Source organism: Camarhynchus parvulus, chromosome 2 (assembly GCF_901933205.1).
Source record: "Camarhynchus parvulus chromosome 2, STF_HiC, whole genome shotgun sequence".
NCBI classification, from domain to species: domain Eukaryota; kingdom Metazoa; phylum Chordata; class Aves; order Passeriformes; family Thraupidae; genus Camarhynchus; species Camarhynchus parvulus.
In genome coordinates, this window is record NC_044572.1 from 113,251,839 (window position 1) to 113,274,379 (window position 22,541).

The 22,541-nt window shown below is 41.5% G+C and overlaps 2 protein-coding genes across 7 annotated transcripts in view; both read right to left on the minus strand.

Moving 5' to 3' along the window:
• Positions 1 to 3,439: 3,439 nt before the first annotated feature.
• Positions 3,440 to 4,489, minus strand: MOS (MOS proto-oncogene, serine/threonine kinase). The gene has a single exon (XM_030943730.1). The coding sequence runs from the start codon at positions 4,487 to 4,489 to the stop codon at positions 3,440 to 3,442; it is 1,050 nt and encodes a 349-aa protein (XP_030799590.1).
• A 7,900-nt stretch (positions 4,490 to 12,389) lies between these two features.
• Positions 12,390 to 22,541, minus strand: part of PLAG1 (PLAG1 zinc finger) — a 52,756-nt gene continuing 42,604 nt past the window's right edge. For 4 of the 6 annotated variants that reach the window (XM_030966699.1, XM_030966708.1, XM_030966726.1 and 1 more), the window contains 2 exons: positions 19,783 to 20,141; positions 12,390 to 19,187 (listed from right to left, as the gene is read on the minus strand). In XM_030966699.1, the coding sequence (XP_030822559.1) occupies positions 17,924 to 19,187; positions 19,783 to 20,024 (1,506 nt within the window). In that variant the 5' untranslated portion in view covers positions 20,025 to 20,141 and the 3' untranslated portion in view covers positions 12,390 to 17,923. The remainder of the gene's footprint in view (positions 19,188 to 19,782; positions 20,142 to 22,541) is intronic. The other 2 variants (XM_030966734.1, XM_030966743.1) reach the window with 1 other exon arrangement.

The following is a 22,541-nucleotide window of genomic DNA, read 5'->3' on the forward strand; positions in this document are numbered from 1 at the left end:
CAACTTCTGAGGATGTAATGGCAAACAGTGCTAAAAACCTCCCTAAGGTCAAGATGAACAACCACTGCCCTCCAGCAGCCAGTAATCTCATGGCAAAGGGCTACTAAGTTGGTCAAGCATGATTTCCTCTTCATCAATCCCTGATGACTACTCCAAATCACTTTTTGTCCTTCATATGTTTGGCAATGATTTCCAGAGTTATTTTTTTCCACCAGTTTTCCAAGGATTTAGATGAGGTTGACTGGCTGTAAGTTTTCCAGATCCTCCTTCTTGGCCGTCTTGCAGACAGGAGTTACATTTATTTTCTTTCAGACCTCAGAATTCTCTCCTGAGCACCATGACCTTCCAAAGACAACCTAGAGCTGCCTAGCAAAGGCATTGGCAAGCTCCCTCCACATTTGTGAGTGCATCCCATCAGGGCCAATGAACTTCTGTACACCTTTTTTGTTTCAGTGTTCCCTAACCTGATCCTTCTTTATCAATAATAAATCTTCTTTGCTTCAGACCCCACACTGGTCTCTCAACTCTTGCATATTTATTATTTATGCTTGAGTTTAATCAGGAGCTCCTTGTTTATCCTTGGAGGCACCCTGTCACCTTTACCTGATTTCCTGCTTGTGGGGATGGACCAATCTTGAGCTTGGAGAAGGCAATCCTTGAAAATCAACCAGGTGTTGCTGGCCCTTCTTCTCTCCAGGTTCATATCCTGGGGAAGTCTTTAAAAAAATCAAATTCCTAATTCCATGAGTGACATCTGTACAAGATACACTAGCAGATTCTATATTAAAGGAAATAACAGATACATAGAGATGATTTGTTTAGAAGGAGCCAATATTGCTTTCATTGGAAGAATTGCACTTCACAGTTATGTTGGATTGTGTTGGAATTCCTTAGGAGCAGTGACAGCATGTTGATAAGGCACTGATTGATATGTTCCCTCAGGGTTTCCAAAGGTATTTTAAAAAATCCTTCACTACAGACCTTTGAAAGGTACTAAGCAGCCACATTTAGGAGAGAAATCCCAGGGCTGGGTTAGTCAAAGATAGGCACAGAGGGTAAAACTGTCAGTTCTCCCAGCAGGAGAAAGTGCCCACCAGTGTTTCAGGGGATCCTCTGCTGCCCAGCACATCCACAAATGAAGTGCAAGCTGGAGAGCCAGAATATAAACAAATTTGCTGATGGTGGAGTTATTTATTTGCAAGGGCCAACTACAAACTGGCAGAAAGAAATTCAAGGTATATTGGTGTAAAGTGAGGCAAACAGGCAAACTTCCCATCTTACATAGAGCCAAGCATTCTGAGCTGTTAGGCTAGAGATATTTCTTGATTAGTATCAACTCAGAGCTCATTAGCAATCAAAAAACAAAACAAACCTTTGAAGTTAATAAAACAGAGACCATCATTATGGCAGCAGAGTATGGTGTGCCTGGATCTTGAGTGCTGTGCAGAGTTCTCTCTCACACTATCAAAAGAGAACCCCATAAAATTGACAGAAACATCTGCAGAGCTGATTATACTTCAAGAGTAGATCTTGGCCATTCAGTATCCTTCTGTCAAGTACAACAGAGAATTTGAAGGGTGCTTGATTTTTCACAGAGGCTCAAGTAGCACTTGTTGATGCTAAAGTATCATTAAGCAAAAAATCACAGGTTTCTAGCAGTATAAACAGCAAGCTTCCTAGACTGGCAAAATAAATACAACACAAGCATTTAGAAACTACTAGAAGAAATTAATTTTTTATTATTTTCAAAGCTGCAAAACATTTTTATTGCTTGATATTGAGGTAAGGCACGTCAATGGCTTTATCTAAAATTTTATCTTGCATGCCTTCAGCTAATAATATCAAAAGGTAACTGGCTTATTATCATAACTTCTATAAAACAACTTCTTTATTAAATAAGTTACACAATACACACACACAAAAAGTTCTGGTTCCATAGCATAATTATTTTGACAGAGAAACACAGGAAACTTTTCCCAGAATTTACTTCAGGGTTTTTTATTCTAGCCAGCATTTTCTATTTCCACTTAAGGGGGACAGAAGACCAAGAAATAGTTAAGCTTAGATATGCTTTATAAACCATTAATTTCAATTACCAGCCCAAATACCATAAAGACCTACAGAATCATCTCAAATTCACATAGTTGCTCACTTCCAGGATTTCACAGGGCTAAGAACAGATGTGTGTCAGAAATCAGGAAACTGGCTCAATTCCTTTGGGACTTTTTTTTTTCCAGAATAGAAGCAGGGGGGAGGGAAGGTAAAGAAGAAAAACAATTTGACTGAAACATCACTCTTTCTCCTGTCTTAAAAAGAAGCAGAGGCTTTGAGCAGAATGGCAATATCAGCTACAGCAGGCAGCTCCAGATAAGGGTGCAGATGTACAATTATCAGTTCTGATAAGTCAGGGATCAGAGCTTTTTGTCTTCAGCGTTGCCTACAGCACTTCCTTTCCCAGACACACTACAACCAGATTAGGAAAGATAGCAGATAAGACATAAGCAGTGCACAGGATAGTTCAATAGTGTATGCTTTGAGCACCAGCAGAGGAACATTTTTACTGCTGTAAGTAAACTTCCTTTTCAGTACTTCCAGTATCTTGTCCAATACTGAGCCATGCATTATAAGGCAAAATAATCCTCACTTAACCATTCTTTCCCCCTTCTTTTTTAAACTTTATTCTGCACAAAATCTTCTTATAATGCTTCAAAATTTACAGTGTTCCAACTAGCAAGTTGCTAATGACACACCTGGTAGCAGGGAAGTCTTATAAAAGGACAAGTTGTTAATGTAACTTCTTACTCTTAGTAGCCTTAGACTGACAAAAAGGTTCTTTATTTCAAGGACTATGTAAGTAGTTCACATTTTCCATATCAGAAGCAGCATACTTACTGAAATTAGGTACATCTAAGAACAAGTTAAATAGACCACTGACTCTTTGTATTTCTTTTTCTGCATTCATTGATTTGTAATACATACTCATTCCTTGGTTAGTGAAGAGGAAAAGCTGAAGTGCACTACCCTAGGTGGTGTCAAGAACTACTCATATTTGACATTTTAAAAATACCAAAAGGTATTATATATAAAGAACCTTCCAAAAGCAGACCCTTGTTTGTACTTCTCTTACTTACAACCAACATTTTTTCTGCACATCACATTTCCTAGTGAGCAAGGCAGCACACAACACATCAACCAGAAAAAAAATGTGTCTGCCAACATCATCTTTGCCACTATCCCCTTCCAGGGTAAAACCCCACAGTTTCATTAAACCTCTTTATTTTTAATTTTCCTATATCAAAATAGTTCAGGGTATTTTTTTCCAGTATAAAAAACAGCAACAAAACTTTTAGATCACACAGTGGCTGAATTAATTACATTCAGAGGAAGGATAGAGGGAAAGAAAAGTTGACAAAAAGAACGTAAAGAGTCCTGAGTTTTCCTAGAGGCTCTGCTTGAGGGCCCTGAGGCTGGGGAGCAGCTGGTCTGCACGCAGACGCTCCTCTGCGTTGGCCTTCCAGCAGCAGCTGATGATGCTGTGCAGTGCCTGGCCCACGGGAGACTCGTGGAACTCCCCGGCAGCCAGCGAGGGGCGCAGGTTGTAGGCGACCACGGCGTAGAGCACGTGCTGCCGCTCGCCCAGGTACGGCTGCTCCCGCGTCACCATCTGCCAGAGGGTGATGGCAAACGAGTAAATGTCGGCTTTGGCAGTGACCCTCTCCCCCTTGAGGAGCTCAGGGGCACGGTGTGTGTACGTGCCCCCTTGCTGGCAAACGCAGGCGCTCTGGGACAAGCCCTTCTCCAGTTTCTGGGAGCACCCAAAGTCTCCAATCTTGCACACTCCCTGCTCAGTGATGAAAACATTTGCAGGTTTCAGGTCCAAGTGCACGATGTCCTGCGAGTGCAGAAAGGCTAAGCCTGTCATGATGTCACAAGAATAGCACACAGTCTCTTCCATGCTCAGGACCTTCCCTCCACATCCTTCTTCCTCATCCTCCCCCTGTCTCCATGCATCCCCAGTGCCATAAATGACATGGTGCAGAGTGATGTTACCCACATACTCCATGATGATGGTGCCCAGGCTGTTCTCGCTGGCTGGGGCACAGGTGCTGGCAGCCACCACACGTACCACATTGTCGTGTTGGAGCTGGGCCACGTTCAGCTCAGCCCAGAAGCTCTGCCGCGACGCCAGCCGGTTTTTGCTGCTCTTCTTCACCTGCTTCACAGCCACTGTTGCACCATGGTAGGTGGCTTTGTAGACAGAGCCAAAGCCCCCAGATCCCAAGGGCTGCAGGAGGCAGAGCTGCTCCCAGTCAATGGAGCACCAGGACAGGCGTGAGGGCAAGCGGCGAGTCCTAGCTGAAGAAGCTCCCCCCAAAAAGCTTTTGCTGTCTTTGCCAGGGATAACTAAAGGGCTGCTGCAGGGGCGCAAATTTGCAGAGGGGGAATACTCAAAAGAAAGAAAACAATTAAGAGGAATAGGTGATGGCATAATATGAAGGAGAAAACAACAGGCAGCTACTAAGACAGAAGACTACAAAGCTTCCCTGATAGAAAGGACTGTAAACCAGCTTCCAAAGCCTTTTATCCTCCCTTCACCATTTTCCCTCCCTCCCCCAAATGAATTGCATCTGTCCCAACTGTCAGAAGCAAATCAGGTTCACCTGGAAACATTCTTCTCCAGCCCTGAAGCAAATCTCTAGAAAATCAAGGCAAACAGATTTAAAGCTAAAAAATTATTAACTCATAAGTATTTCACATAATTTCTAATCTCAAAAGAAAAAGAAATATGTTCTACCCATTGAATGCCTCGAGCAAAATGCCCCAGGAGTAAATAAAGCAGTGACAGGTGATTGCATTTCACTGTGGCTCCAGGCAGGAATGAGCAGCATCAGGTGCATTAAACAGCTCAAAGTCTTTGTCAGTGGAAGCAGCTGAGGTGGTGAGTGCTATGTTTGATGATGCTATGGCAGGCATAAATACAAAACTGTGTTTGTAGGACCCTACCACTTAAACATAACTGGGACAAGGGGCCTGGTTTGGGTGCTCAGCTTTGCCCACACAGTACTGCAATCTTAATAGCAGCATAAAGACAAATTATTGTTGTGCATCATCCTTTGGATACAGTAACTAGAATTACATGTAAGTATTTGGTCATCTTCCCATCACATCCCATTCAGTACTACAGGTGTGTATTTTATTTCTGGATCCTTCTTAGAAAAATTATTGCTGAATTTACAGAGCTGTTCTGGCAGAAATCAAAGAAACATAATTTTGTGTTAGTGGTCCATGTGGTTTTTAAGGAGCTTTTTAAAATTTTGACCATCTCACATATTTGCAGTGCTTGTGCTAACTGCCATAGTGTTTGGTACCAGCTGTACTGCTCAGATAGCAGAGCACCCTTATAGGATTAAGGATTTTTGAATATTCCTGTATCTTTCTGTACATGTTGACAAATATCTTAGAAAACTTGGAAGCCATTTCCTACCTCCTCACTCTTCAGAACCTTCCTCTGGATATCAGATTTTTCAATACAGATTCTGCCATGGAACTTCAGACTGACAATGGCTCCTTCTCCAGGGTTTCTCTCTGGTGGGCAGGACTGACTCTGCAGGTGGTCCTGGTGGTTTTTTTTTTGTTTTGTTTTTTGTTTTTTTTTTTTTGTTGTGTTTTTTGGGGTTGTTCTGTTTTGTTGGTTTTTTTTTAATCTGGATGTGTATAATGTGGACTACAGGCCGCTGAGAGGGGGTTTCAAGAGTACCTAGACCATGTGCAAGCAGAACTGGAGTGTTCTCCTCCTTGAGATGAGTTCACTTTTTCACCCTAACACACAAACCTGATGTCCCAAAGTGATCTCCTGACCCTCCCTGAACTCTAGATCAGCTGGACCAGGGGGTCTCAAAGACATCACTCTCAGTGAATCAGTGATAGAGATCTTCCCCAGTACTGACATTTAGGATAATCAGGAGAAATTTGCCACAGCAATTCACAGGGAAACAAACTCGGACCACAGCTGAGTGGGAATGGAGAATGTGGGTTATCATCTGGCAGTATGGACCAGGCTGGGGAAGATCTAGATGAACAGGTGCTAATAGGACTTGATAACAAGTGAAAGTGCAAAGACTAAGGGATGCCAAGAGACCTCCAAGGGCCATGGGTGGGACAGTTCCTGCACAGGGGGCTGCCTGACAACACAAGGCTCCTCTTTCCTGGCCCCTCCCAGAAGGGACTGTGGCAGTGCAAGAGGCCCCTGGACCCATCAGGTGCTGCCACAGCCCATTGTACAGCATGAGCCAGCCAAGAAATATCCTACTGCTACCCCCACTTTGGGGCATTTCTCTGGCTCATCATCAGTTACTCAGGGATGTTTTGGGGGTGGGGAAGGACCAGAGGATCTTTAGTGTGGTTTTAAATATGCAGTGAAATAAGCAATGGAGACAACAGATATTAACTTTGCTTTCTTGAGCAGCACTACGATGTTAAGCCTGTATGTAAAGTTTTCATTTCCAATGTTTGCAGAGAATGTCTTCTAGGCAGCTGAGTTGTGGTGGAAATGAAAAGCTGCAGAAAGTGGATGAAGCTACATAAGAAAGATTTTTATGCCTGTTTTCTGAGTGCTAGTAGGGCTCCGGTTCTTCAGCAGGCTTCTGTGCCATACAGCATATAAAAGCACCAGAAAGACATTTCTGCTCTAAATTCTCCAAGTCTGTTTTCACCAGGTTATGGTGGCAGTGAAGTTTAAAGGGAAAGCTGAGTGTGGAGAGGCACAGGTGGAAGGATGTGTGGATGAAAAGACTGAGCACAGACCCGTTAAGCCAACAACTATAGCAGCCTTTCTGATGATTTGGAATGCTATAAAACAGCAATAAAATCTATGTTTATAAAATAGACAGGATTAGGGCTGTTTCCAAATTTCTTTGATTAAAATCTCATTTGAAAGGCTGTATCAGACCTTCCATATTATTATTACATGTCCACATCTGTCAGCTGTCCTTTTGCTGCCATTTCAGGTTATTTTCTTGTTACCCTTTTCTGTCAGAAATCTTTCTGTTTTGCCCTGCCATTGTAGACATTGTTGTATTGTTCTTGGGAAATACACTGAATTTTTGAACAGGAAGGGGGGCATTCTCTGGGATGTAAAGTGCCCCAACGTAACTACTGTCCTGCCTCAATCTTATAGCTGAGGACTGAAGGAAGGGAACCTTCAGAGTCTTTCAATGTGAATATGATTAAATCTGATTTAAATGCAAGCGGGCTTTTATTCTTAATGAACACCATTTTCCTGTAATCCATTGGTGATTTGGCCCAGTGACTTCCCAGGAGCCACAATTGCTGCAGGATGTCCATGTTAAACTTCATGGGCCCATTTGGCTCTGGCTTTACTGCAGGCTGGGGAGCCACCTGCAGAGGGGAGTAGGGCTGCTGGGGACACACTGCCCCTTCCCTCCTGGCCACCCTTCCCCAGGGCAACCCACAGCAGCCTCCAACCACACTGTTCCCATTGCACTGCCTTTTCCACGAGGGAAAAGGAAGCTGTAGGAACCAGAAGTCACCAGTACAGAGTGCAATAGGAGCTTTTACAAGGGACAGGGGGGAAGCACACAGTCTGTGTCCCATGGGCTCCAGTATGTCACAGCTACAATAAACTGCAGCATCAATGGGTTTGTTCCAAACTTGTATGTTGCATTTCTGCAAGTAAAACATACCTGTGCACCCAGTGCTGCACCAGCTGCCCCATCTAGTCTGTGCCTCTGGATGAGAAGGAATACAGATCTCACTTGGTTCCCCCATTCATATTTCACTGGCATATCAGGAATATAGAAACCTTTTGTTTGCCATTGTTCTTAGTTACTGCTGCTGTTTGTTTGGTCACTGAACAGGAGAAATCAGACCCGATACCAAGGGCCTTAAAGGGCTGGTGTGGATGTAACCCAGCACAACACGGGCCATGTACCAAACACCAGTTTTGTTTCCATCAAGGTGCATCTTGTGCTTAATAGCCAGTTTTGTCTAAAACAGGAGAGGGACAGGGCTGGGGATCAGAACTGACTTCAGAGAGTTTAGAAGTGTATAGTTATATACTTCTCCTCAATGATTAATTTATTTGTACATTTGGTGGTTGTACTATGTAACAATCCCTTGAAGGCTTGGCTATCCAGAGGCTTCCAAGAACTGCTTTGCAACACAGAGGTAGCATTGTGTTTCTAATAGGTTACTTTGTAACCTTGCTAAAGGAGCCAAGTGTAGCTCTTCAGTACTTAAATTACAGTCCTACTCAAAGCAAGACAGTTCCACAGCCTGTCGCTTAGTGACTTCTGAGAGGTTTTCTTCTCTGTTTGAAACCAAGTTTTCTTTTTTCTTCTTCTACTGTTAGTCTCTCTGATCTCAGTTTAGGATTTGATGATGAACCCACATTCTCCTCCTGCACAGAGTTTCATAGTCCAAGTGCTGCTTCTGACCACACCTCATAGACCTCAAATGATATTCAGAGTTGCCTGAAAGGAATTCTGATATGATCAATTGCACAGGTGTAAGTGATAGCATTGTCTGGAGCCAGTCCCTACAGAGGCTTGCTCTGAAGATAGGCCACTGATTAACAACTTGTTTTTTTCTTTTTCTTTTTCTTTCTTTTTTTTTTCCCTACAAGAACAAGACAGAAAAGAATCCAGTTCATGTTTCAGAGTTTGGCTGTTTTGGTGAGATAAATGACACCTTGGAACCACAAATACAAGCAAGTTTTCATTAAAGCAGTGAAAGGCAAACCCAAATGCAAAGAAAAAATACATCTGCAAGAACTGTGATGCTGTTTTACTGCTGAGACATAATAATAATAAACATTTTAAAAGGTTAAACCCTAGTTTATAAATAATAAGATCAAGTTTCAAACACACATTGCCAAACAGCTGTTTGATGCTTTTTTCCCTTCACACTAAGGTTACTCCATGTGTTCAAGAGCATGAAGCAAAGGCTCTTCTTACCTGATCACACTGAGGTTTTAACGGGAGGCACTGGGAAGGCAGGTGAGGTTTCACAGCTAATTTACCGGGGGCTCAGTGACCAAGGTGGACCAGGGATAACAATCTGAGACCTGCTGCTGTAGATTAATACTACAATTTCAAATTAGCACCTTGTGATGAGCTAAAAGAATCCAAACTTAGGGATAAAGATAATGAAATGTAAACTGCAGGCTCTCACTGACAGCAGAATTTTCTGGCCATGCAAAGACCAAACCCTATCCTGGCAGGTTGACTGCTGCCACGTGGCAGGCACCTTGTGCAGTATTTTCAGCCAAATTGTCCAAGACTGGTTTTGCAGTCTTGCCCCTGCAGCAAAGCTGACTTGGCGGGGTACAGGGAGATGCCAAATATAGTGGAGGAATTTCAGACTTGTAGCTTAAGGACTAGGAAACAGCTTCAATGCTTAATGAGCGAAATTAATCATGTACAGCAAAGGACCTAGGGGGGTAATGTTAGAACTAAGTTGAGCACTGGGAGGCTGCTGCTTTGCCAGGTACATGGATTTAATGCTGATGCCTAGACTGATGCCTAAAGGGGTGAGTCTCTCCCAGCAGCTTGCACAATCCCATTAACACAGATCACACCCAGCTCTGGGATGTATATTAAATACAGTGCCATAGCAAATGTGGTGGCTTCCTGCAAACACCACCTCTTTGGAGGGTTGTAGAGGGGTAGAGGCAAGAGAATCAGCTAAATTTGGCGGCTCTGAAGTGGTGGCCTGGGTACTCTGGTGGGGCACAGCAAATTCTCAGAGGTTGCCTTAAGTCAAAAGGTTTTAACCCCACCATTAAAATGGGTCATACAATTCAAATACATTATTGCAAGGCTTTCAGTGAGTAAGCAGAAGCTTCCTGTAAAAACACTGCTGAATTCAGCCCAAGCCAAACAGAGCATATGAGCTAAGGGGCAACCCTGTAATACTTCACTGGTGTAAGGAGTCAAACACTGACAAAATAAAAGGAGACAATTTTCAGGTGAGACTTAAGAAAGTTTGGGACTTTAGTCTGTGTTTATTTGTCATGAATGTTTGATATTTGATAGTCTTATGTTACTGCTTAGATGTTGCCCACTTATAGTATGCCCCTAAACCATAACCATTTTATTTTTATTTTCAATATAAGTACTTGTGAAGGAACTTTAAGGATTTACCCATGACTATGTGTGTGTATCAATTTAACACAAAAGCCAATAAGCCAGAGTTGAGTCTAATTTCAGAGGCACAGCCTATAGAGCTTTTCTGCTGAAATTGTATCTAGGACTACACAAGGAGAGCTGACAAACACCTTCCTCATTGGAGTCTGTGCACCCTTTAGATAAACTGCTGTCTCTCACAGATTAATCGAGTAGTTGGAAGAAGCTCTGCCAGCTTGCCTGGGAAACCACACACCGTGTTAACTTGGGGATACCTTAATAAACAATATGATTCACTTTGGATTTGTAAAACACAAACACTTTAGACTTAAACATTTTGGAGGAAACCAAAATGAAAAAAGCCTGAAACTTTTCCAGCTTGGATTACTTTCCCATGCATACATGCATGCACACATACATGTGCATACAAAACATTCACCAGAGTTTTAAGCAAGATACTGATTTTTAGGAACTGTGACTCTTCAGGTTTTCTGCACTACTTAGCACACATCAAACAGAGATCTGACACATGAAAGTGGCACTAAACCATTCTTTGTATGTGGCAGTTCAGTGCAACAGTGAGAATCAGCCTCACGGGTAAAATATCAAGGGATCAATTCAAATGATTTCCAGCTCAGCCACAGCAGGCATTACCACGGCTTGTTCACAGAAAGCTCAGCTGGCAGCTGATGTCTCTTCAGTCCCCTCTCAGGCAAACCAGCTTTGTAGCTGGTGATCTTGTGATACAAATATCCCCAAATGAGAAAAGGCTGAGCGATGACAATGACAATCAAGAACAGAATTGTTCATTATATTTTTTACAAATACTTATTTCTCTGAAAATGTTCATTACTTGAGGACATGCAGATCAATAAATCAAGAAATAAATGTATAGAAAGATAAAAATACCAGGTAAAGTGTTAAATCTTTATTAGGAGTAGAGAAAGTTCATACTGAATTACCTGGGATATAGCACATGAGCAGGAACTTGAAACTTCACACTACTGCTGGGGTCTGTCATTTTCAACACCATTATCTCCAGTGTTGTTCAAAACAGAAATACAGTGTTGCTCTTTATTTGCTAAAGGCCCCAGCTTACACTGATAAGCACCAGTTAATCTTCCAAAATGCTTCTGGAACTACTAAGTACAGACTAAATTTTGTAACAGAATTTATCTTGTTGTCCTGCTTGCTGTCTGTGTGTGATCGCTAATCATTGCTGTGCCAACTACAGCAGCTGCCACTTGGGAAGACTTAATTTCTATCCGATTTTATAGAATGTTTTGATTTACAAAGCAGGAAAGCCAATAGCCCAGTTCTTGCTCATCCAGCAGTAGCTCTGCATCAGTTCTGGATTTCTCTGTCAAAAACCAGTTTTCATCCTAGGACATGCTTGTACATGGAAAGGAAAAGAAGGTGTAAATAACGAAGGAAAGTGAAGGGGAAAACCAAACCAACCTTCCTCTTCCACTCCTGGAGGACAGTGAGACCAGCTATAGAGGATACTGCAGAACCATTTTTCTGTACCTTCTTATGCAAGTTTTGGAAAGAAGTGGTTACAGGAGAGACAGAAGGGAAGATGTCCCTGGCTCTGAAATTAACAAGGAAATTCTGGAGGGACTGCATCAAGAGATCTCTGTATAACACAGATGTCATCTGTGCAATCCCATTCCAATTATTGCAGAGGATGATGGAATTTCTAGAGGCTATCTGCTTGGAAAGAGGGCATATTAAATCAGTTACAGTGGGTGAGACCAGCTAGGACAGCAACACAGTGAATGGGGTGGTTTTCTCTCGGGGGTATGTGTGGGGGGTATATGTCTGTGGGTGGTTATAAATAGTTTTGCAGAGTATTTCATATCATAGAGCATGTGTTGAGCTTTTGACTCTCAAAATAACAAGGCCAACCCTCTCAAACAAGTTAGAAACCTGCGGCACAGAAATGATAGGTCAGCTCAGAGGAGTGGGGTAGGGATCACAGGAAAGGAAAGATGTCTGCATGTGGAGAAGGTGAAAGCCACCAACTCTCTCTAACAATCATTTCTCTCCAGCTGGGTTACAGCAAGGAACCTAAAAAGCCAAGATTTGGAGAAGAGAGGAACTCAAAAGCAGGGAAACCCAGACAGTGCTAAAGATGTTAACAAAATATGTTCTGAAAAGCAATGAAATGTGAAATGCTACTCTTTTACTTTCCTGGCCCACAGTCTATGCTAGGGAACACCTGTGGAATGAGCAGAGGTAACTTTCTGCAGTTGTGTGCAGGCTGCTTGTCTGGCTGTGAGGCATCTCTTCCCCAGGCATCAGCCTGGCTTCTTCAGAAGTCAGTGCCAGGCCAGACAGGCATCTATGGGATCATCCATGGTATCAAAGCAACAGAGTTTCTCCTGGAAATACTGCAGAGAGACATCCCACATGCTGTGTCTAGCACATGGCACACCCTCAAAGTTTGTCCTGCAAACTACAACAAACGATGTATGAGACTTGCACTGATCTGAAATGATGGGGAATCACCTATGTGTTCCAAAGGAATGGATACCCCATACTTACCTTCCAGTATCTCAGAGTGTTTCAAAGTGCAATTTGATGGAAAGCTCAATTGCTTCCTTCAGATCTGTCTTGTCACAGACAGAGTAGCATCATCCCATTTGTTCCTTGGTCAAATCATGAAACGCAGATATTTATGCCTTAAGATTTTCTGAAAAACTGACATTTTACCAGCCATACATTATAAAGACAGTTATGCCTTTGCAAACTACTCCCAGCAAAACTGGATGGACTCTGTAATTACTTCTTGCAATCCCAAACATGCAGATCAAGATTATCTACTGAAATGCCAGGCATAAGTTATTCATTAACTAAAACCATTCTGTAATTTTATTGATATATTTTGTGGAGTTCACATATTTTTGTACAGCAAACATAACACTGTAGGCCACAAGAAGCTGCAGCACTATTGTTTAATAGCAGCAAGGTATATTTTATAATCAGGGTATGTGGACAATAAATAGTCTGTTTCTTTGGATGTGAATGTTTAAAATGAAGTTCTGCTGCAGCTTCATAACGTGATTGCTATTTTACAGAGCTTATACACAAAAATATATATGCAATCTTTTTGTCTATATTTTATACAAATACAACAGTAGTTTGTGAATACATTTTAAAGTACATATACATGATAAGCAACTCAATTTCCCATATCACAGGATAGCAAATTGTAAATGCAAGAAACATATACAAATTCAGTCTGGAATGCAGGGTTTTCTGTGTTCTTTTTTTTTCTCCATTTTTTTCTGACTCAAAACTTTTATCATTAAAAACATTTTAGCATACAAGTCCGAACAATTTTTCCACTAGCTAAAAATATAATTTCAGCAATCCGAGTCAGGTTTGGGTGTGACATCATTCACCAATATACTCTTCCCAGTTTTTGTCTAAGGCTTTTAGTAACATATAGTATGTTCTTCACTCCACACCATATAAAAAGCCCACATTTAACATTAACTAGCAGTCACCTATTTTTGTGAACAAGAGCTGGGCTTGTCAGCATTTAAATTTGCATGTCCAAAATTTTACTTTTGCAAGTGCATATGAATACATTGTGGTGTTGCACAAAAGTTCATTAATGACAAATTAAGTCACAGTATAAAAATATATCATACAACTATAAGTCTAGTATAGTCCTTTTTTTTCTATGGGTAAAAATACATCTGAATGAGACAGGGAGGTTTGTAGCACCATGAGAGGAGTTGTATCCCAAGTTACATTAGCAGCATGATCCAATATAACAATATTGCAGGAGTGTTTCTGAGGAGATAAACATTCACTCTGGTTCAACTGTACCACTGAAGCTTATACTGAAAAGTGTTTACATATGATTAGCAATAGTTCTGTGTCACTTCCAGGGCTAGATAACTGTTATCAAAAGACACTGCCTTCCAACAAAAGTAAGACACCCTTATTGCATAAAAGCTTTGGGACTACCCAAACACATTTTGAACTACTGTGGCATTACTTGTAAGTTGAGCATGATGCTAAGTAAGCTGTGGTTTAAACTGTACACTGGGGGGAAGCAGGATGGGCAGCTAAGCCTATAATGGTTTACTACATACCAGATAAGTACATATATTTCAGAGGTTTATCTATAGACTGAGAAGAATACAGGAGAAGCTGCTAAACCAGTGTATGAGACAGACATAACAAAGGATGCAGGATCCCCACAGCATTTACGAATGCAGGATCAGGCCCAAAGTTAACTTCAGACAGCAGCATAGCGATGATAGGATGTGATAAAAAAAAACTGTATCAAATACTGCATGTTAAATATTTTTGACAAAGTTTATCATCAAGAACTCCAGAAGACAGTTTGCAAACGGTGAGGACAAACTCCTAATTGTTTTTGACTGGTATTCAAAATGGCAGTAGAAGACAGTGTAGTTTGAAACATGTAAACCTAGTAAAAACCATTGTAAAACCCTTAAGAAAGACACACTGGTTCTGTGCAATATAGCAAATTGATAAGAAAACACTGTAAAAATGTACCTGTTTAAAATTACAATGTCTACCATTTTGTACACAAAGCATTATACCAAAGGCCTACATATATGTAATCTAATGGCACTTGAAACAAATTATAATAAAAGGTTTTATAATAAAAAGCATAACCTGTAAGAAATTTTCTTAAAAGGTTTAGGTTTTCTTTTTGAAAGTGCTATATCTTGTAATATGTGTAACATAGAGGTTGACCAAGCTTTATTTTAAAAAATATTGGCCTATAATACAAGTTTAGCTCACTAGGCAAATGATCCTGAAAATATGTACTCTTAACATTCATTATTAGCTTAATAAAGCAATCAGCTCTGGCTCATGTTTCAGTCAGTATATGGTTTTTAAAAACCGCTACTGCCAAATTAACAATAAATCACTCTATTCCACAATTTACTACTAAATAAAGCACAAGCAACAAGTACACAAAAATATATATATTTAAAAAAAAACAACAACAAAACAACCTTACTAGAAGTTTAGAAGTTGCACAAAGAGTGGTGCATGATCAGCCAGCCCTCCCCCCTCCCACCAAGAATCCATGGGCAATCAAGAAAATGGGTTTTAAAAACTGATGGTTTAGTAGTGGCCAATAGTGACTCTGCCTAAGTGATGCTCAAAAGCACTCTGGTGGTGTTGGTATTGCTTTAAGGGTCAGTCTGCTTCCATGTTACCCTACATCCTAGTTCAGCGGCAAACACTCTGGGTGCAGCCACCCACTGAAACCCTGACTGAATGAGGTTCAATATCTTGTCTGAGGTCTCTATTTCTCAAGTGAAATGTACATCTAACTCCAAGTGAAATGTCAATCCCTTTTCAGGAAGCTAAGGCACAAACAAGGTAGTAAGGGTTCTGGCTACGCACTAAGAAACGGGTGTTGGCAAAGTGTCTGTGGGTTTTGGTTTTCACGAAGTCTTTCAGCAGCTGGGGCCGATAACAAGTGGCTCCAGACTGGAAATTTGTGTGCCACAGGCTGCCCAGGGAGGACAGCGCTGCCCGGCCACACTGCTGGGCCAGCTGCAGGATGCCAAGCACCTGCAGCTTTCCTCTGCAGCAGGGAGAGTTGCAGATGCTCGGCTCTACATGGGACATAACCCACTGGAGGAATTAAGTCCATTTATCTTCATCTCAGATTAAAAGGATTGAGAATAAATCCAAGTTTTTCTTAGATGTGTTACAGTCGTTCATGTAAATTAGAGCTACATTCGGTTGCATTCAGCTTGTGCTCTGTTCATCTGTGTTTTTCTTTCCTTTAGAAAGGTGAATGGAAAAAAAGCAATATTGAACAAGTCATTCAACTAAAGATGTAAGCAAGCGAGCAATCTGTTTCACAGAAACCAGAGGAAGCAGTCGTGAAGCAGAGCTAAACGTCCACTTTGAGATAACGTGCTCCTAAAACCAAAATCTAGGAGTAGTTTGCAGAATTTCAGAAGGTATTTTCCTTATTAATATATCCTTATTTTAATGCCTTTGGAACACAAACACATTTATAAAAATGTTATTTTTCAGTAATAAAATTTAAATACACATATGTATAAAATAGTAAAACTACACCTGCATATTGCTCCTAGCATTAAAAAAACCAGTAGGAGCTACTGATAAAACATCTGGAGCATGAGCTCCTTAAATGGGAGCAACTTTTGTTTCTGTGAAGTATATTTAGTTTAACCACTTAAAACCTTGTATGAATTCTCATTATTCATAGTTTGAGAGATACTAATGTACTCAATTTCCGTTTTTTAATTCCTTGTACAAAAATGACAAGGAAAATAACGTTATTGTTCAATTACAGCAAATCTAGTTTGCTTTTATGCATCACAGGGTTGGTTGTTTTTTAGGTTTTTTTTTCCTCTTTTGGTTATTAGGGGTTGGGGAATAGAATATATATTGCATTAGGTAAAAGTGGTGTAAGCAATATGCTTTTACTTCACTCCTAAGAGTCCTGTCTTTAAATCTTGGCAATGGGCAAAAAGTCCCTAACCAAGTACCCAGGTGTAGAAAGTGTGATTAACATCTAACTTGTTGCTTAGGAGGACATAACACACCATGTAACACAACTGAAAAGATCACTCCAATAAAAACAAAACAAAACAAACTGGTAGTTGCAAATTTACATTCACTTTCTGACTGCTCACTAGTTTTGAAGTGAAAATAGGTACACACTTTCTGGCTGGACTTGATCCACCCTTTGGTGGTGGCAGCGAGGAGAAGACTGATGCCTACAAACGAGAACACACTACTGGAAGGTTCCTATGCAGTACTCTTTCTATGCTACTAAAGAGAAGAAAACAGCAAGTTAAGAATCAAAACAAAAACTGCGACAAAATTTCTGCATTACTACATTACAACACTTTTATATTTCAAGATCAGCCATTCATTTTGCCTGTTTCCCTATACCAGCGTCACGAAAACACAACAACAGTTTCAAATTCAACTTGAAACATGTCATTTAGGCAAGCAGAGATTCTCTGTCGAAATTCTGTTCAGCCCTAATTTTAGAGAATTACACTAATTTTTTTTCTTCTGTTATCCATAACAGGCCACCAAAATTTAAGCCAGAAAATGGCAAAATTCTTAACAACTCTTATAATGACTTCAATACAAGTCAAAATGCTATATATATGTACATGTGTATATATGGACTTCTATATATACACACACAAGTTTTCAGAAAAAACTGAATTCTATATTCATTTTAAAAATTTAGATTTGTCATTATAGAACAGGTCAGATGTGTCACCATTTGGAAAGAGGATTTGTTTGGAAACAGACTGGAGAATTTTTTTCCCAAATCTCAGGATTCCTTGTGATACATATTTTAAATGGATTATTTGCAAATAGTAGAATATATTAAAAGGTAAAAGTGGCAGTTCTACCACTGCCATCAATAAAACAGAATAGCTGGTATGGTTGAAAAAGTTTTAAAAACGGGATGAGTGTTGTGAGTTTGCTTGGGATGACTTTCTACTGAACATTTTAAATGTGTAAATTGGCAGTGAAAATGAAAACAATACAATGAGACTGTTTTAAAAAAAAACAAACCAAAGTAAACACAGCTGAGAATAAACACTTTCAAAACATTTTAAAAAAGTTAATTTAAATTTCTTACTGGCTTCGTGAGATTGGTACTGTACAAAAGCAGAGAATTCATAATGTCTTATAGTAGGCACTAAGTTAAAAATGGTCACCTAAGGCATTTCTACAAATAGACAGTTAACAAGCCAGCTTTGTACATCCTATTGGAAAGCTTGATGAAATCGTGGTAGGGTGGTGGTTGTGCTTAGACTGCTTGTGAAAGCTGCTGACAATGAGTGCAGAGACCCAAGACCTATACTATTGCTAGGATCTTGTGGATCCTGGGTTTGTGGTGGGAGTTGAGTCATAGAAGAATGTGCCTCCTCTTGCGTATAACTCATCCCGAGGTTTCCCACTGAAACAGAAGGATTATAGGGAGGGCCATTTACAGGTATGAAGTTGAACAGCTGAGAAAAGTCCAATGATGGGGCATTTAGAGGTTCACTAATAGGAACGGAGCCCTTGGAAAGGGAAACTTCCCCAGACCCATCATCTAGTGGCCCTACTTGTGGATCCAGCCCTAGTTTTGATGAAGATGCTTGAGAATCCTGGGATGAAGAAGGCATACCACTTTGCAACTCCATTAGGTAACTTTCAATTTCCCCTTTCAATGGCTGTTCTTTTTCAGGCATAGAAATTGAGTATGAGGTAGTACCGAGTGGGTATTTCAACGATAGCTGGTGAGAAGGGTGGACAGACTCCATATCTATTGGACAAGGCATTCCCAATGGTAACGATGTGGCAACCATTTGGTGTGCAGATGCAGAACTCTGCATGGACTGAATCTGAGTGTTGTAGAGATTTAATTGCAAAGTGTTTGTAAATGGCTTTGATGTCAGTTCACTGGAAGGTAAAGACATCACTGGAAGCAGCTCATCCTTAATAGGCACAGAAACATTGCAGGTAAAGGGATCTAGAAGGTCCATTGGCTCTGTTTTGACCTTCAGAAGTTCTTGGTTGTGACTTTTCTTCATGTGGCGCGTGAGGTGATCCTTGCGCCCGAATCTCTGTGCACAGTACTGACAGAGGAAGTCTTTTCTTCCAGTGTGCACTACCATGTGTCTGCGGACATCCTTTCGGGTGTAGAACCGACGGTCACAGTGTTCACACTGGTGCTTTTTCTCCTTCACTCCACCCGATGACTTGCCTGCATGAGTTTTTAGGTGCTCTAGCAGCACTCCTGTGCTTTCAAAAGTCTGCAAACATACCTTACAGGTGAGGTCACCACTTGTTGCAGCATGCAAAGCCAGGTGACGTTTGAACCCAAGCTTGGTATTGTAGTTCTTTCCACATTCTTCACACTTAAAGGCCTCTTTGTTGGGATTGTGTGTATGTAGGTGATTCTTTAGGTGATCTTTTCGGTGAAACATTTTCTCACAATAATTACACTTGTGGGTTTTCTCAGGAGAATGAGTAGCCATATGCCTTTAAACACAGATATATTCTGTAAGTAATTATTTTGATCAAAAAACACACGTGCTCATTTTTTAATGGCAGCTAAATACTACACTAAGGGCTGCTTTGCAACAGAACCTTTTAACTGAAAGCATGACACTACAAAGACAGTTTGACAAATTTAAATATAGCAAAACGCGAGCCATTTCTCTTAAATTGACACTTTAGTTTTGGTGGGTCTTAGCTACGGTAACAGGGGTATATGGGCAAGTATGAAAGTACTCGTGTAAAAGTCCATAGCCAAAGAACTTTCAGTCCATACTCTTTTTCTTGTGACAATTCCTTATACAAATGAAAACTCTACGCTCATTAAAAATGAAACAAAACAAAACAAAAACAAACAAACGGAAAACAAAAGCAGAAAACAAATTAAGAAACAAAATCAAAGACATTAGCTTGCAAACTTAGGTAATTTAGAATTCTAGAAACAATCCAATAGCTACTTTAATTAACACATCCTCTCTGCAATCAGCTGAAGGTGTACAGAAATATATACTTTTACACGGCTTAACACGGCCAACATAAAATAGATAATATAATCTGAAAGATAAATAGAGTTTAATACCTTAGTAATTTGTACTTAGAAACAAAGGCCTTGGTGCAGTCTTGTTGTGTGCACTTGTAGGGCCTCTCTCCTGTGTGAGAGTATGAGTGAACCTTTAATTTCTCAACACTGTTAAAGGCCTTGTCACACAGTTGGCAAGGAAAGTTTTTTCTTGGTTTGGTTTCACCACGCTTACGTTTCCCTGAAGGGACTTTCTGGGTATCTCTTACTTCTGACAAATCACCAGGAATGACAGTGGCCATCGCAGCCTAAACCAGGCCTTCTTGTTGGACACTTGGGAATTGCCCAACTCCACTAAATGATTTAGCTTTAGATGGCTTCTCAAGTTTCATGTGGTCGTAAAAGAAAGCAAAAGGGGACTGGAAAAAAAAAATAAGAAACAACTAGTTTGTAACTAAACTTAGATTTTGAAGTTTACTTGCTATGTGATGCTTCTGAATAAAACTTAAAAGTAAAGTTAGGTTCAGCTGGTCTAATGTAATACCTACAGGTTTCTTTATACTATTTGCTGCAACTCTTAAAATGCATTGCTCAGGATGAACAGATCCACATATGCCCTGAAATCACACCTCACAACTTTCCCCTCAAGCACTGATGGAGAACAGCAGAGTTTCTCTCAGATTAAGAGAGGCATCAGGCAAAGGCCTACCTACGCAGGCACCTTTTGGCAGCTTCAGATTTCAAAGGAATTACAGCCACGCCTCTGGTGTTTGCACATACATCCCCCCCTCCCCACACACACACCAAACTATCACAGCCTGTAAGCCTCAAAATTTTTGAAAACCTGCACAAAACACAGCAGTACCCATGCAGACACTATGGAGGGCAAAGCTTACGTTCCCTTTTGGATATACCTCCCTCCCCGTGATTACTGCACATCTACGCATCTACTCTGGGAAAATGCATGCACTGCCAATGATGCCTAACACCAGGTGAAATTCTCCTGTAAACTCTCCCTCTGCTAACAGAGACTTGATCTAAGAATGGCAGAAGTCCCATGGATTAGGGTTAGATTAGACAGATCAGGGTTTTTTCAGCCCAGTGCTGGAGACCCCCAGCCTTCTCATGCTACCCTGTGAGACATGAAGGCTGTAAGCATTCAGACTCAGGCTAGCTCAGGATGGAGGCTCCAAGTCCTGCTCCTGTGGTACAGCAAAATGTCAACTAAACCGGAGGCTTTCATTGTCAGGAAGTGCGTGATGTGATCCTTGTGTCTGACTTGTGGGTGAGAAGTTTTAGATTTGTCATCTGGTATCGTATAGTGGCAACTGGGCACCTGCCACCACAGGGCACTCAACAGCCCTCCTTTGTCAGGGGTTGCTGACAGCTTCGCTTCATCCTTGGAGCACAACTGCTACTATAGATACCAAACTCCTGTGCTACCCAGAGTGGGAAGGGTGGAGCGTGAGGTCTGCAGCAGCAGGGACAAGGAGGACAGCAGGACAGCACTCAATGCAAGCATTTTGAGGGCTGGAAAGTCCCAAAATTTAGCATTTCTCCCTTGAAAGTGCCAGCACCCACCCCCAGCCCCGGTGTCATGACTGGCAGCTGCTGTCCCCTCCGGTCTCTGCCGGGGCAGCTGCCAGCCATGAGGAGGTGGCCGGGCCAGGCTGGGCCGGGCGGCACTGGGGCCGGGCAGCGGCCGGGCCAGGGCTCGGTGGCCGGGCAGCGCCTCAGCCCTGGCTGCAGGGCCCGGGAGGCTGCAGCTGCTGGGACAGGTGGAGCTGGGCAGCTGGAGCCAGGCAGGCACCACCAGGCTGCAGCTGCTCCAGCCCAACGCCACCTCCCTGGAAAACAAACCGGGCTCTTCCCTGCTGGCAGCGAGGGAGGTCGGGTAGCTGGGAGGGAGCCCTGGCCTTAGCTGTCCTCTCACCCCTGCTGGGGCTCAGCAGAGATGGAGGCAGCCAACTGCTCCAGAGAGGAGTGGAGAGCAGTGCCTAGGTGTGCTGGGGGGGAAACTACACGGTCCTCGCAAGTGCCCCAGCATGGTCCTGGAAGAAAGTGAGAAGGAAGGAAAGCCTGTGTTTCCCTCAGTGCATGGCAGGACAGGAGAAGCAGGGAGAGGAAGGGGAAGTGCCTCTTTAATGTCTGCATCATAAGAAATCCTCAGACTTGAGACCTCCATTTGAAATGTATATACAGAGTATGTCTTTGTCTAAGCCTTTTCCTTCCTCCTCCCCATTTTCCCTTGTCTTTAGAGGAGGAGAGAAGTACTGGTACACCAAGATGGAAATCTGCTTCCTTTCAACCCTGAAGTCCTTGAATGACAGGTTAAACTACACTACCTCCTTTAAACTAGCAGTTTTGCAAGACCACCTTATTCCCTTAAATTTCATAAGGAAACACTAACTTCTTTTAAAGATACCTAGTGAGAGAAAAGGCATTTCTTTAAGGACTCTCTTGATTTCAGATTTGTCTCAAACTCATTCCCACTCGTGGGATGAAGCCTGGAGACATCAGTTCCATGAGTGGGAAAATGCACAGGTCTTCAAAGTATCAGCTTAATTTTATTTTCTGTCTCATAATCAACAATCTAGTTCACTAATTCTAGTTCACAGGGAACAGTTGTTTGGAGACCTAAGAGCAATAATTTTCTTTGATAAAAGTAAATGAAGATCAGTTCCAAAGACTTCAATGAAGCCACCAATGTAATCAAACGGAGAGTCTGATTCACATCAAAGTTGTGCTATATCTGTGGATTGAAAGGTATTTTTTTTAATATAGTCTTTAATCAGAATCTGGTAATAAAATTTGTTGTT